This window comes from Sinohyriopsis cumingii, chromosome 2 (genome assembly GCF_028554795.1).
Source record: "Sinohyriopsis cumingii isolate HCF-2022 chromosome 2, ASM2855479v2, whole genome shotgun sequence".
NCBI lineage: Eukaryota > Metazoa > Mollusca > Bivalvia > Unionida > Unionidae > Sinohyriopsis > Sinohyriopsis cumingii.
In genome coordinates this window covers 157,467,885-157,480,980 of record NC_142962.1, presented here as the reverse complement: position 1 = coordinate 157,480,980, position 13,096 = coordinate 157,467,885, and the positions used below count along the sequence as shown (strand labels likewise).

The window sequence follows — 13,096 nt, the reverse complement described above, 5'->3', positions numbered from 1 at the left end:
AAAATGATGCAATCAACTGTGGATGATGTGAGCATGATGGTATTATGCAATGTTACATCATTATTCCGGATGTTGCTGCAGTCCTACTGGAGAAATTTACACAGTGAAACATAGAAAATGAGGTATATGAATATCTTCAAAACGAGAGCCAATACAAATTTTTCACGGTTATATTCGTGTTCGGCACACCAAAATACTACAGATTAGGGCCTTTTCAAGTCAGTAATGATTTCACTGTTGACCAGTGCAATTAATCAAACTCCCAGGTAATTGAGTGATATTAAAGGAAATGCAAGTTCCTTTTTGTGAGTATATGCGCACATAGTATTTATTCTGCAAGTGTGATGCAAATTGTCCGTACACCATCCAACACTGTGTATATAGGTTCTGTAAACGGATATTCGATATTGAGGAAGAATACACTTTGCCTGTATAATCTGCCTATCAGCTACGGTGTGGATCTCTATCTGAACACCATTAGAAGATAAACAAAATAGAGTGAGTTATTTTAAAACTTGCATTCTGGAAATTTACAAAAACAATGTCAGACAGCGGAAAAGAAAATTTAATTACCACAGGGCCGTATGACACAACTGTACAACCAATATTGGCAGAATTTGTTGGAGTTTGTTTGTTCGTCTTTATAGGATGCATGGCATCACAGAACCAATTATTGACTCTCGCCTTAGCTCAAGGACTGACCATCGCTTTGCTGATCATCGGGTTGGGGGCCATCAGGTTGGTACACACACACACACACGCACGCACGCACGCACACACACACACACACACACACACACACACACACATATATATATATATATATATATATATATATATATATATATATATATATATATATATATAAACACACATACACACATAATAAATATACACACGCGCTTTCGGGCACACAAATACCACCTCCCTCAAATATACAACTAACGCACACGCAAGCCTTGCATAGTCACACACAGACGTATACATGGGCAGTTTCAGGCTGGTACCCCCACCCCCAATGAACGTTTGCTCATAGAGTGTAACCTTTTGTATCAGTTAGATCGCTAAATGTATGCCATAGAAACGGTTAAAATGAAGATGCTTTTAGACCAGTAGGGGTTCAATTCCTCAGAACCATTGCCCGTTTCTACTTGTTTAATTGTCACCAGCACCGCCAAGATATTCCTGGTTCTGCTCCTAGGATTCTTCAGTAAAATATGCATGCATACACACACTGACATCTATCTACCTATCTGCCCAAACAAATAGGTTTTGTTTGTTCTTTTTTTGGCATTGCTTTTGTTAAACTTGAAAAGATGTGAAGCTGTACGAAAGATTATCACACTCAAAATTGCTACTGTGGCATTTTTATTCCCCTCGCCAAATTTTAGTTTTTATAAAGACTGGAAAAGAAAAGTAATTATTACGATGGATATGAAGAAGATAATTTTCGATAAATTTATCGTCTGATAAATTCGCTATGTGTACAAAATGCAACACAAACTGATGATAACGATTCATCCTTGCAAAATCAATGACACAGTGCATTTTTCAGATGTACAGTATTCAACACGGTAACTTATCCAGAGCTTAAATCCTTTCAGATGTACAATATCCAACACGGTAACTTATCCAGAGATTAAATCCTTTCAGATGTAAAATATCCAACACGGTAACTTATCCAGAGCTTAAATCCTTTCAGATGTAAAATGTCCAACTTATCCAGAGCTTAAATCCTTTCAGATGTACAATATCCAACACGGTAACTTATCCAGAGCTTAAATCCTTTCAGATGTAAAATATCCAACTTATCCGGAGCTTAAATCCTTTCAGATGTACAATATCCAACACGGTAACTTATCCAGAGCTTAAATCCTTTCAGATGTACAATATCCAACACGGTAACTTATCCAGAGCTTAAATCCTTTTCAGATGTACAATATCCAACACGGTAACTTATCCAGAGCTTAAATCCTTTCAGATGTAAAATATCCAACACGGTAACTTATCCAGAGCTTAAATCCTTTCAGATGTAAAATATCCAACACGGTAACTTATCCAGAGCTTAAATCCTTTCAGATGTAAAATATCCAACTTATCCAGAGCTTAAATCCTTTCAGATGTACAATATCCAACACGGTAACTTATCCAGAGCTTAAATCCTTTCAGATGTAAAATATCCAACTTATCCAGAGCTTAAATCCTTTCAGATGTACAATATCCAACACGGTAACTTATCCAGAGCTTAAATCCTTTCAGATGTACAATATCCAACACGGTAACTTATCCAGAGCTTAAATCCTTTCAGATGTAAAATATCCAACACGGTAACTTATCTAGAGCTTAAATCCTTTTCAGATGTACAATATCCAACACGGTAACTTATCCAGAGCTTAAATCCTTTCAGATGTAAAATATCCAACACGGTAACTTATCCAGAGCTTAAATCCTTTCAGATGTACAAAATCCAACACGATAACTTATCCAGAGCTTAAATCCTTTCAGATGCACAATCATGTGGGAAATGCAGATATTGCTACAGCTATGGACTTTGAACAGAAAAGCACTCAGTATCAAAGGAGGATTTTTCGATAGATTGACCTGTAAATTTGATTGCTGGATGATAATGTCTGCAGCTAAAGGAAAACTGTCATTGTTTCATCTGCTGCTGGAAACTTAAATTAAAAGTGCAAAACGCAAAGTACGCTGTTAGCGTAGAATACAAACATGATACATAGTCTTTGTGGAGACATTGTACATACTGACGGATGATCCTTAATCGTAGCGGACTATAACAAGAAGAATTACCTTACACTGCTCAGTCAGTGAGAAATTAATAACATTTCTTGTGACAGCAGGTAGAAACACGGATAAAGCAGCTTGTAATGCGCATGAAATACACGCAGACCATTCCTATAAATACACACAGATCATCCCTATCCAATATGTATCAAAAATTACAAAAATATTACAAAAGAAAAAACTTGTGCATTTATAATGGATCATACACATTTATCACTTTTAGGATCGTTTTTGTCTGTGATTTAATTCCATATTTCAGCACGTTATAGGCTATACATAGTGGGCAGTACATTGGTAGCAGAAGAACCAGGGAATATTCCAGGTAGAACCGCTGAGCCAAGGGAAGCTATTGGCAAGCTTTATCACATACCCTTGTTGTCCAAGCCGAGAGTCGAACCCACAAAGGTGAGCTTTGCGAGTGGTCTATAATGGCGAATGCCATAGATCACTTGGCCATCCGTGGTGCTTTATCATTTTTAATTGCGATGATTTTTATGCTTACAAATACACAGGGAAGTGTGTCGGCAGATTCTATTCATGATGATGCATTTTTTCTATGAGAATTAAATATCGCAAATAATTCTTCCTGGGAAAATTTGCAATTGATTCGCTGCAAAATGTGTATTCAGTACCACTAACCTAGGAAACGTCCACATAACGTAAAGTGTCTCTTTCAATCAATTGCCTATAAAACTCTCACCAAGCCTTGCCACTTAGGCTATTTCTTTATAATTCTTTTAAGGGATAAAATTATCAGATACTTCATAAATCTTTCGAACAAGGCTAAATACATTCGGAAAAAATCTTCTGAATGAGTATTCCATATTTTGAGAAAAGGACTGCACAGCTTGTCATTGAATAAACTCTTTCCCATGCATTAGCTCAAAAGCAGCACCAATATAATGTTTATGTCCCTGGTTGTTATTTGAAAACTATTGTTCCTATCACTACGGATTAGAGACAAAGAATGATATTGAGATCATTATGTCTCACTTATTAAAAATATTAATCGCTGTTGAGACAAATGAGGAATACTGCTTCAGCATTCTTATGTGTGCCAATTGTACTATTGGATAGATAGTCTGTCTGGTTTTAATTGATAAATATAGATAATGTACCGTACAGAATGGACACATTGTGTGTTGATCGAAAGTTTTGTACGCTTTTTGCAGTTTGTCACGGCATGACAGTAATGGATCCACCCCACCCTTATGCAAATTAATGCACTGAATTGAGATATTTCATACTTAGTGGGAAATACTAGAAGGACGGGAGATTCGAACTTCAATGAGAGTTTCATGTACAAGATTTAGTGTTTGACTTTAGGTCTTACATTAATCAGGAAAGGAGCATTGTTAAATATCTAAATCACAATCATTTTAGCAAAGACGTGATATACCCTAATAAAACCAGAACACTGCTATAATGTTTCTTTTGCGATGTCTAACTTTGAAATGGTGACAAAATATTTCAGAAATACGTGCTCGCCCAAATATTATTTTATGACCTGCGAATGAACGACTTTACTTTTATCACTCCTTCATCCCATGGAGCTTTGTTTTTGATGAACACTAAACTGTGTTATATTTTCCAGTGGCGGTCATTTCAATCCGGCAGTGACTCTGGGCGTCTTCGTAGCTGGAGCCATTAAACCAGCGCTTGCTTGGTACTACTTCATTGCTCAATTGCTGGGAGGTCTGGTTGGTGCGGCATTCGCAAGAGTAAGAGAAAATTCCAAAAAGACCAAGCAAAATGGATATTTGTTTTCGAAAGAAATATCAGAGAGCAGCTAAAATAAGGGCCAGCTTAAATTGAATACATTGCTGCTGAACAGGCAAACTATTCGAATGTTCCAATATGTGAAACTATTCTTTCCACTGCATATGACAAAATCAGTTGCCTTCCATTGCTGGCTAGCTATTACAACGAGTCTTCAGAAGAATTTGTTTGTTCCTCGACTGATTACCGTCGTCTGAATCTGATGCTTATTGTATGTATAGTCAACATTTTCTCCGGTAGCAATGCAGGAAGGCAGTGTTATTTATTTTCATAACACTTTAAAGTCGAGATGTTCGGATAGATTTACGTTTCTTAGTTTTGTCCTCAATTGGCTTATATTAATTATTTGATATTCTTTTATAGTAGTGTGAGATAACAAGAAAGAGCAAAACCAACAAGTTTTGTATAATTGAAACGTTAAATTATTTGTTTAAAATGAAAAGTGAAAGAGTTAAAAATAACTTCCAGTATGGTAAATGAATTTCTAAAATTCTCGATGTTCTATCAATTCCAAAGGTTTGCAGTAATCCGATTGAGTTCCAAAGGTACTCCGAATGAAAGTCGGTAATGTGCTGATGTGTTAACAGTATATAACTCTATCGTTATTCTGTTGTCTAAATTTCAACCAATAGCAATCAGAAATAACGTGCCCTCTCATATTAGAGTAAATGCACTTAATAAGATATAAGGATTTCTAATCAGTTTTATCAGAAATTTGATTAATAATAGTTTTGCCAGATTGAGTTTGGAAGTACTCGCGTGAGACTGAAATGGTTTGTTGCAAACTCATACTGAGATGAAGACTTATTTAACGTTCCAACCTTTTTTGATCAATGTAGGTTCAATTGACACTTTTGTTGAACTCTTCAATCAATATGGGTTTAATGAGGTTATCATAATATTAGTTAACCTTCTTGGCTGTACATCATCTATTAAACAGTTGTTAGTTTTCCCATGCAAATTTTTCCCATGCAAATTTAACATGGCCCTGAGTAATTTCTTTTCTACAATTTCTACACCTTTGAAATATGCCGCAAGCACAAACTCATATCCCGTCAAGATACACTTCCTGACCACACCATAAACACCGCTCTGTTCTGATGAGAATGAAAAGTAGATTTCAAAAATTTCGCCAGTAAATATACTTTGTCCAATGCTATCTTGGATATTTTAAATTTTCATCAATTTTCTCCATACGAAAAAAAAATATCTTTACCTCCTTCTCTATAAAAGAGTGTAAGAACCTAATATGTTTGATAGCATTAAAATTTCAACTTTTATGTACAAGAGATGTGTGTACCCTACTTCTCAGTTCTAAATCCTTTAATTTAAATGTTATTTTCCTCTCTTCATTTTGATTTGATTTTGCTTTAAATTTTTTGCATTTGCATTTCTCTTGCTTTCTACTGCATTTGTATTTGCATCTCTCTGTGCATTTTCATTATAATTTGTACTGCGTATTTATATTTTTGCATTTGCACTGCGACTTGCTGAAGCTGAAGCCTTCGTAACCCAATTTCCTTAATTTTCTGTCTGAATAGGGTGAAGACTTCCTAATCAAACCGAAAACACATTTGTAAAACCTACGCTTGTTCGCCAAATAATCTATCAAAATATTCTTTATATATTGCTTCTTTAAAGAAGCATTCGCTTCAGAAAGATCAAACTGTTTCACAAGCTCAAGTATCTCGTCTCTTTTTAAGGACTCTCCCCTAAGTAGTATCTGCAGCAAAGTTCCCTACTATGGTGAAGACTTGTTGGTCTCAGCATGATTTTCCCAAATATGCTAAATTAAAATACCAGAGACAAAGAAAATCTCACACCAAAGAAAACTTCACATTTCACGACAGTTATAATCTCTTTGAAATATTCAAATGTCTGAAATATTAAATCTCTGCAATATTTAAATAAATTCAAATTTCAGAAATATTGAAAAGAAACTCAGATCCAGGACGAGCCCATTTTCTTTCTTATGACTCTATGGTTTAAGATAAGTAACAAGAAGGAACAAAACCAACAGGTTTGTATAGTTGAAAATATTAATTTATTTTCCTCAGATACAAAGTGAAAGAATTAAGGATAGCTTACAGGATGTACAAACATCCTAAATTTTCTATCGATTCCAAAGGTTTCCAGTAATCTGAATGAGTTCCAACCTTATTCCTAATGATAGTAATGTTATGATGTCTCAGCACTACAGAATATATCACAGTGATATAATACCAAAATGTCTTTACGGAATTCACGGCACCGCTATTAAATATAAAAGAATGTTTAAGTGAACGTTAGGGCACTTTAATTCCAACGAATGATTAAATTAAAGAATTGAATCAGTCTTCTCAGTATACTCTTTTAAGACTGATTGTACTACCAAGAATTCCTAATTCTACTAAATAGTTATATTATATAGAATTATAGTGCTCAGTAGAGAGAATGCATTACGACTCTTCCAATAAATTATTTTGGCATTTCCAAATTAATTTACAAGTACACAACGTTACGTGGTTTACACTAGCTAATCAAGCATAAGGTCACGTGATGTTTGAGTGGATAGGATAGTACTACTCAGTAATGAAGCCCAAGAAAGAATCAATTTAAGCAACTAATCTTTAGAGGTACAGACCATCCTTACAAAATTATTATTATAAACAAATACACATAATATAGATATACAATATATATCAAGATATATATATATATATATATATATATATATATATATATATATATATATATATATATATATATATATATATATATATATATATACTGTTTTGATTCTTTCATACTTAGTGATTTTTCTGCATCTGTAATTTTCTCAACATTTAGAAGTTTACATTGCAGGGAGGCAAAGGTAGGTTCCTTTATTACTTAATCGCAAATATGTCGCATTGGAAAACGGTTGAGGTTTATTTGCCTGTCATATATATGATGATACAAATATTGGTGTTCCTAAGATGGGACCTGCTACGCGACCGACGAACCTCCTATATATATATATATATATATATATATATATATATATATATATATATATATATATATATATATATATATATATATATTTACACAATAAAATTAACAATCTTTAGGGTACATGAATATTCGCTGTCGTTCCATACAGGTGAACCAAGACGACATGTATGCATCAGGTACATTTGAGCTCCTCGGGCTATGTTGCCATCCAGCATGAAATTGTTCCTAATGTTAACAAACATTTGTTAAAATACTTTTCAGGCAATGATGCCATCCTATATCTATCAAAATATTAAAGGCGGTAGTTACTCTCTGGGTTCTGATATGGAGCCCGGCTGGGCTATCCTCGGGGAAGCAGTTCTAACAACTTTACTCGTCCTCACCGTCCTTATGAGTTCTGTGAACAGGAAAACCAAGTCAAGTCTCGCTCCACTTGCGATAGGGTTTGCAGTAGCTGTGGACATTATGTCAGCGTGTGTATAAAACTATTTTATATTATATCTTCTGGTACAGTGATAGTAGGCACACGAAGAAAATCTTTTGATTGGAATCTTGTTATGTCTCCATGAAGGAATAGGACATTTCAACACGGGTTCTTGCTTTTCAGACATATTTGATAATGTTGATTCAAAATACAGTTGAATGTAGCAAAATGCGTTGGGCTAGGCCAGTACGTTAAAGAAAGATTTCGTTGTGATAATGGAAAAGCCACAAAGCCATTGATTAAACACCCTTCTTGATAATAACAATGTTTCCTAGACAAGTCAGACTAATTCGAGACTAATGTATTCCTCCCTCCTTCAGTGCGTCAGTAACGATAAGCATATTCTTTATAACCGAGAACAAAATTGTAAATCATATTTTGAGGATTCCCTACTTTGTCTTCTTCAAAATTTGCATATAATTATTAGTTCATAATAATCGTTCATGTTATCATGGCTTAATAGTGGTATGGCCTTATTCGTAAAATTTTTACAGAAGGTTTCCACTTGTAGGGGTCTGACTACAGGAGCATCCATGAATCCCGCTAGAGCTCTGGGTCCGGCTATAATGGCTGCTGAAGTGTCCGACTCGTTCGACCACCACTATGTGTGGTGGTTTGGGCCTCTGCTTGGAGGACTTGTGGCTGGTGTTTTGTACAGGTGATATTTCCATCAACTGATTACGTATAGCCATTTCGACATCTTCAAGGAGACCATACATTTTTAAACAAACAAACCTTCAATACAGGCTGAAAATGGTCGAAATTAATATAGTAACATCTTAAAATAATATTTTAAACACAGTCAAACCACATAAAAGATATAATTTGAACACGGAATATAGTAAGGAGTAATGTTAAACACTAATAAATAAATATTATTATAAAACAAATAAGGAAATAATTACTGATAATAACGTGACCACATCATGACATCTTGTAGTTAATCATGTCTCAACATCCTCAAGCAACGACTGCATATGTTCAATTGGTGTTTAAAAACCAGTCGATAAGAACCATAAAGTAACTTCTGAAGAAAAAGATAACATATTTTATTGGTTGTGGAATAACCCTTTAAGATATCTTGTTTCATCATTTATTTCTTCAGCAAAAAACAGTAGCAGCAGCAGCAACAACGACAACAATAGGCTCATTGTATTCTAAATTCGTTCACAAGTCACGCCTAATAAAAAGATTGATGTCAGGTTTTTGACGAAAGCATAAAATTTAATAACGTCAACTCAGGCTGTCTTTCGTTAGAGTTATTTTGTGATTATTAATTCTCCGTAATCTTATTGAATAGTTGGAATGTAAAAATGAAACATTTGTCATTTTTCTTAAATGTTCAACGAGATATTTGGAGGACTGGATAATGCCTCAAGTTGTAAATAGTAATATAAACAGCAGATTGTTATGTTTTCCCTACTGCGTACAATAATATAAGTGTTGCATCTATTTAGATTGTGTATTAACACTTTTAAATGTAATGTAGATAATAAACACGACAAGAATATTTTTAAATTTAGTTTTTCTTTGAAATTTATTGTTTAGAGTGTTACTGTCATTATAAAGTATTACCAACGTTCTACTTTTGTATATCCATAGATGTATTTTTGTACGCCTATTAAACCACCACTCAGTGAAAAAGAGCACATGACATATATAATGCATACTTGTGAACATCAATAGTTCAAAGGCAGTTGATCGCAAATATATATCAGACCAAGATGTTTAAAAATTATTCTGTAATTTTCTAGGGCAAAAATATAAAAGGTTCGCAGTTTTCTTGCAATAGATTTTCATTAGAAAAAAGAAGTATTTTAAATACGTGGGTCCCAATACACAAGAACTGCTTCGTGTTACAAAACAAAGGAGTCTTTAGTTACCCATGAACTAGAGCTCAGTAAAAATGTTATGTACTTTATTTTTTGTTAAATACTTTACAGATTTTAACCTTTTAACACATTGATTAAATATATGTTATTGCATGAGTGTAAGGTTTCAGTTTAAGGACCAACGGACATAAACAGAACGAGTACATGTGAGATTTTTCTACTAGCCATATACCAGGACAAATTATGTGATGGCCGATTGTCTGTCTGCCTCTTGCGTTGAATTTACAAGTTTCAACTAACTTTAAACAGCAAAATGGCTGAAAACAATACCATGCAATGCTAATTTTCATCCCGCTTCTGATTTTACTCTACAAATTGCATCAAAGTTTATTTAACAAGACATTATAGTGTTCAAATGGTACTTGATTCTTTGTTAGTTCTGTCTCACCCCCCACCCCCCACCCCCACACTCTTTATACCTGACCAATGTCAGGGTAATTAAAAAATAGACAAAATAACGTTTAAGATAATGATCGGCAACTTCCACATACAGTACGTCAGACACATGCAGATATGACGCTAGATAGGTACGTGACGGTAACGTAAAAATGTCGTGAAGGGAGAACAACTCTGTAACAGTGCAAAATGCATACTGTAAAACTCCTGGCGTCCTTAGGCTACTGTATGGCCGATATCACAGCTGACTTGGACAAGGTTTGAGGATACAATACCCTGTTATATCCTCCACTTACTAGGTGGTTTCATCGTTTTAAATATGGTCATGAATCTACGAAAGATGACACACTTTCTGGAAGACAGTTTCGTTCGATTGGTGAGCCGAACGTGGCTGATGTGAAGTGCTCGATTGTTGGAGATGCGCGATACATATTGGAAGATGCTTGTAGTAATACGGGCATTAAATAAATAGCTCTTTGAATATATTGATGAATCATTTGAAACTCAGTAAGATGCGTGTACGACGAGTCCCATATTTGTTGATGGATAATCAAAAACGGACTCGATTAAAATACTCTAACACCTAGTTGCAGACAATTCTAAAGCTGCTATAAGGATGGAAATGCAGTTTCTAGTGTATCATCAGACTGAGAAAGAACATAGATGTAGATGGGGAGTATTTTGAGAGCAGGCATTGAGGTAGTGTTCACTGCTAAATGATTTTGTTGTACAACGTACTCATATTCAAAAAACATTTTTAAATACCAATCATACCTTGGTGAAGAGGACACCCTTACCCTTTCTCCACCATGGAGAATAATAATAATAATAATAATAATAATAATGAGGACTTTGTATAGCGCCTAATTTTTAGAAGCTCTAAGAGCTTTACAACATTAGACAACACCTATAAACTATAAAACATATATAATGATATTATTACAAAACACAAACAAAAAAATAGATGCATCCTTCTATTAGATTACTTCTGTACATTAGGAGGCTGTTGTCCTTGATGCAGTTATGTTTTGTTTCGGTTAGCTGCATTAGTTTAAGTAGGTGTTATTGCATGTTAGATTCCTTTCCCCATCCCCACTTTCTGAATATTACGTTTTCGGCAGGGTTGCAAACAGGGGGAAATTGAGTGGATGCTGAATAAATGGAACACGACTATAGATCTGATATCAAATCCGTTATTTGATTAAACAAGAAGGAGGAGTGTGAACACGTTTCGAGAATGCAAGATGTTTTCATGCTTTTTTTCAGGTTGTTATTTGCCAGTGTGGATCAGAGATGGATAACAGGAGACCGTGGTTGTAATAGACGCCTGCAGACAACTATAAAGTATAACCTTATGTGATGTGCTTTTAAATATAAACGACTTGGTAATTTATAAAAAAGGAATGGCTTTGAACAATTACTTAATGTTAAGCTATATCTATGGGGAGTCAAATGTAGTCATGCTTTGACCCTGATATGATAATTAGTTCACACAAGTCCATATTCATTTCTTGTCATCTAATATCTATTTCCACAATCCATCCATATTTTGTTGAACGAGACAAAAAGATTTTGCAGATATATTCCCTAATATTTCATAATTAATTTGCACCTTTGTCTCGATTTGTTACCGTAGTGCTAGTTACAAGTGATAATTCGTTTCCTTTATGAATCATATCATCAGTTTAGGGACATTACCCTGACAATATTTGTCCTCTATGTTTCAAGTTCAGTGTTCTGTCTCTCTGATCTGTGGAACGATTCGATGTCTTGAAAGATGTTCCACTACTACATGTATGTGACATGCATACATACATACATACACACACACACACACACACACATGCATACATACATACATACATACATACACACACACACACACATGCATACATACATACATACATACATACATACATACACACACACACACATACATACATACATACATACATACATACATACATACATACATACATACATACATACATACATACATACATACACATAGGTTCATCTGAAAAGTTCTTAGGAACATTTGTGAACTTGATAACTTTAATACTGGTATAAAACTCAGAAAGGATGAAATCAGTAATTTAAAATGTAATATTTAACTTAATCGGGATGAAGATATTGAATGTCCTCTAAGTGAAATAAATAATTTTACGAATACAAAGTTATTTCATCATATTTGTTGCAAGAAAATAACAGTATTTTTTCTTTTCCTTACTTCCTTTTATCTTGGGCATATTAAATTGTATTCTCAAGCCAAGATGCAGACTTGCATTGCGGTGATTTTATAGTCATCTTCCACTTTGACCAAAAGACTTATCAGTTGGAAATGTAGACTTCCTGGAAACCGAAATCATATTTCATGGTGCTGAATCGATTGTCAAAGTCAGTCTTTGAGACTACAATCACGCTTTTATTCTTACATAATCAAATATGATTTCATTCGGCGTTGTGCGTGGAACAATGGCAACGTTAGATGTAATATTATATTGGAATGACACTTGTTGGTTGACTAAAGGTTCTTATGTTGCTTTTTTTATTTTCAGTTTTGATATTTAAGAAACAAGATAATAATAATAATAATAATAATAATAATAATAACAAAAATTAGTCTCCTTTCCTGAACAAATGTGCCTACCGAGACTTACAAAAACGTGTCTAACCCAAGTAACAATAGTATGCCATTGTGCTGAGATATTCACATGGAAAATTAAATTGAGTTCTTTTACGTGGATTCTGTGTTATTGCTGCACAA

The 13,096-nt window shown here is 34.3% G+C and overlaps 1 protein-coding gene across 2 annotated transcripts; it reads left to right on the top strand.

Moving 5' to 3' along the window:
* The first annotated feature begins 436 nt into the window (after positions 1-436).
* On the top strand, positions 437-12,169 carry LOC149806175 (aquaporin-8-like). 2 transcript variants are annotated; one of them, XM_089937455.1, is made up of 5 exons: positions 437-738; positions 4,397-4,523; positions 7,819-8,030; positions 8,553-8,699; positions 11,596-12,169. In XM_089937455.1, the coding sequence occupies exons 1-5, from the start codon at positions 542-544 to the stop codon at positions 11,687-11,689; spliced, it is 777 nt and encodes a 258-aa protein (XP_089793581.1). In that variant the 5' UTR covers positions 437-541; the 3' UTR covers positions 11,690-12,169. The 2 variants fall into 2 exon arrangements, with proteins under 2 accessions (XP_089793581.1, XP_089793590.1); XM_089937464.1 differs by lacking the exon at positions 11,596-12,169 and having other exon boundaries at positions 8,553-8,703.
* The last annotated feature ends 927 nt before the right edge of the window (positions 12,170-13,096 follow it).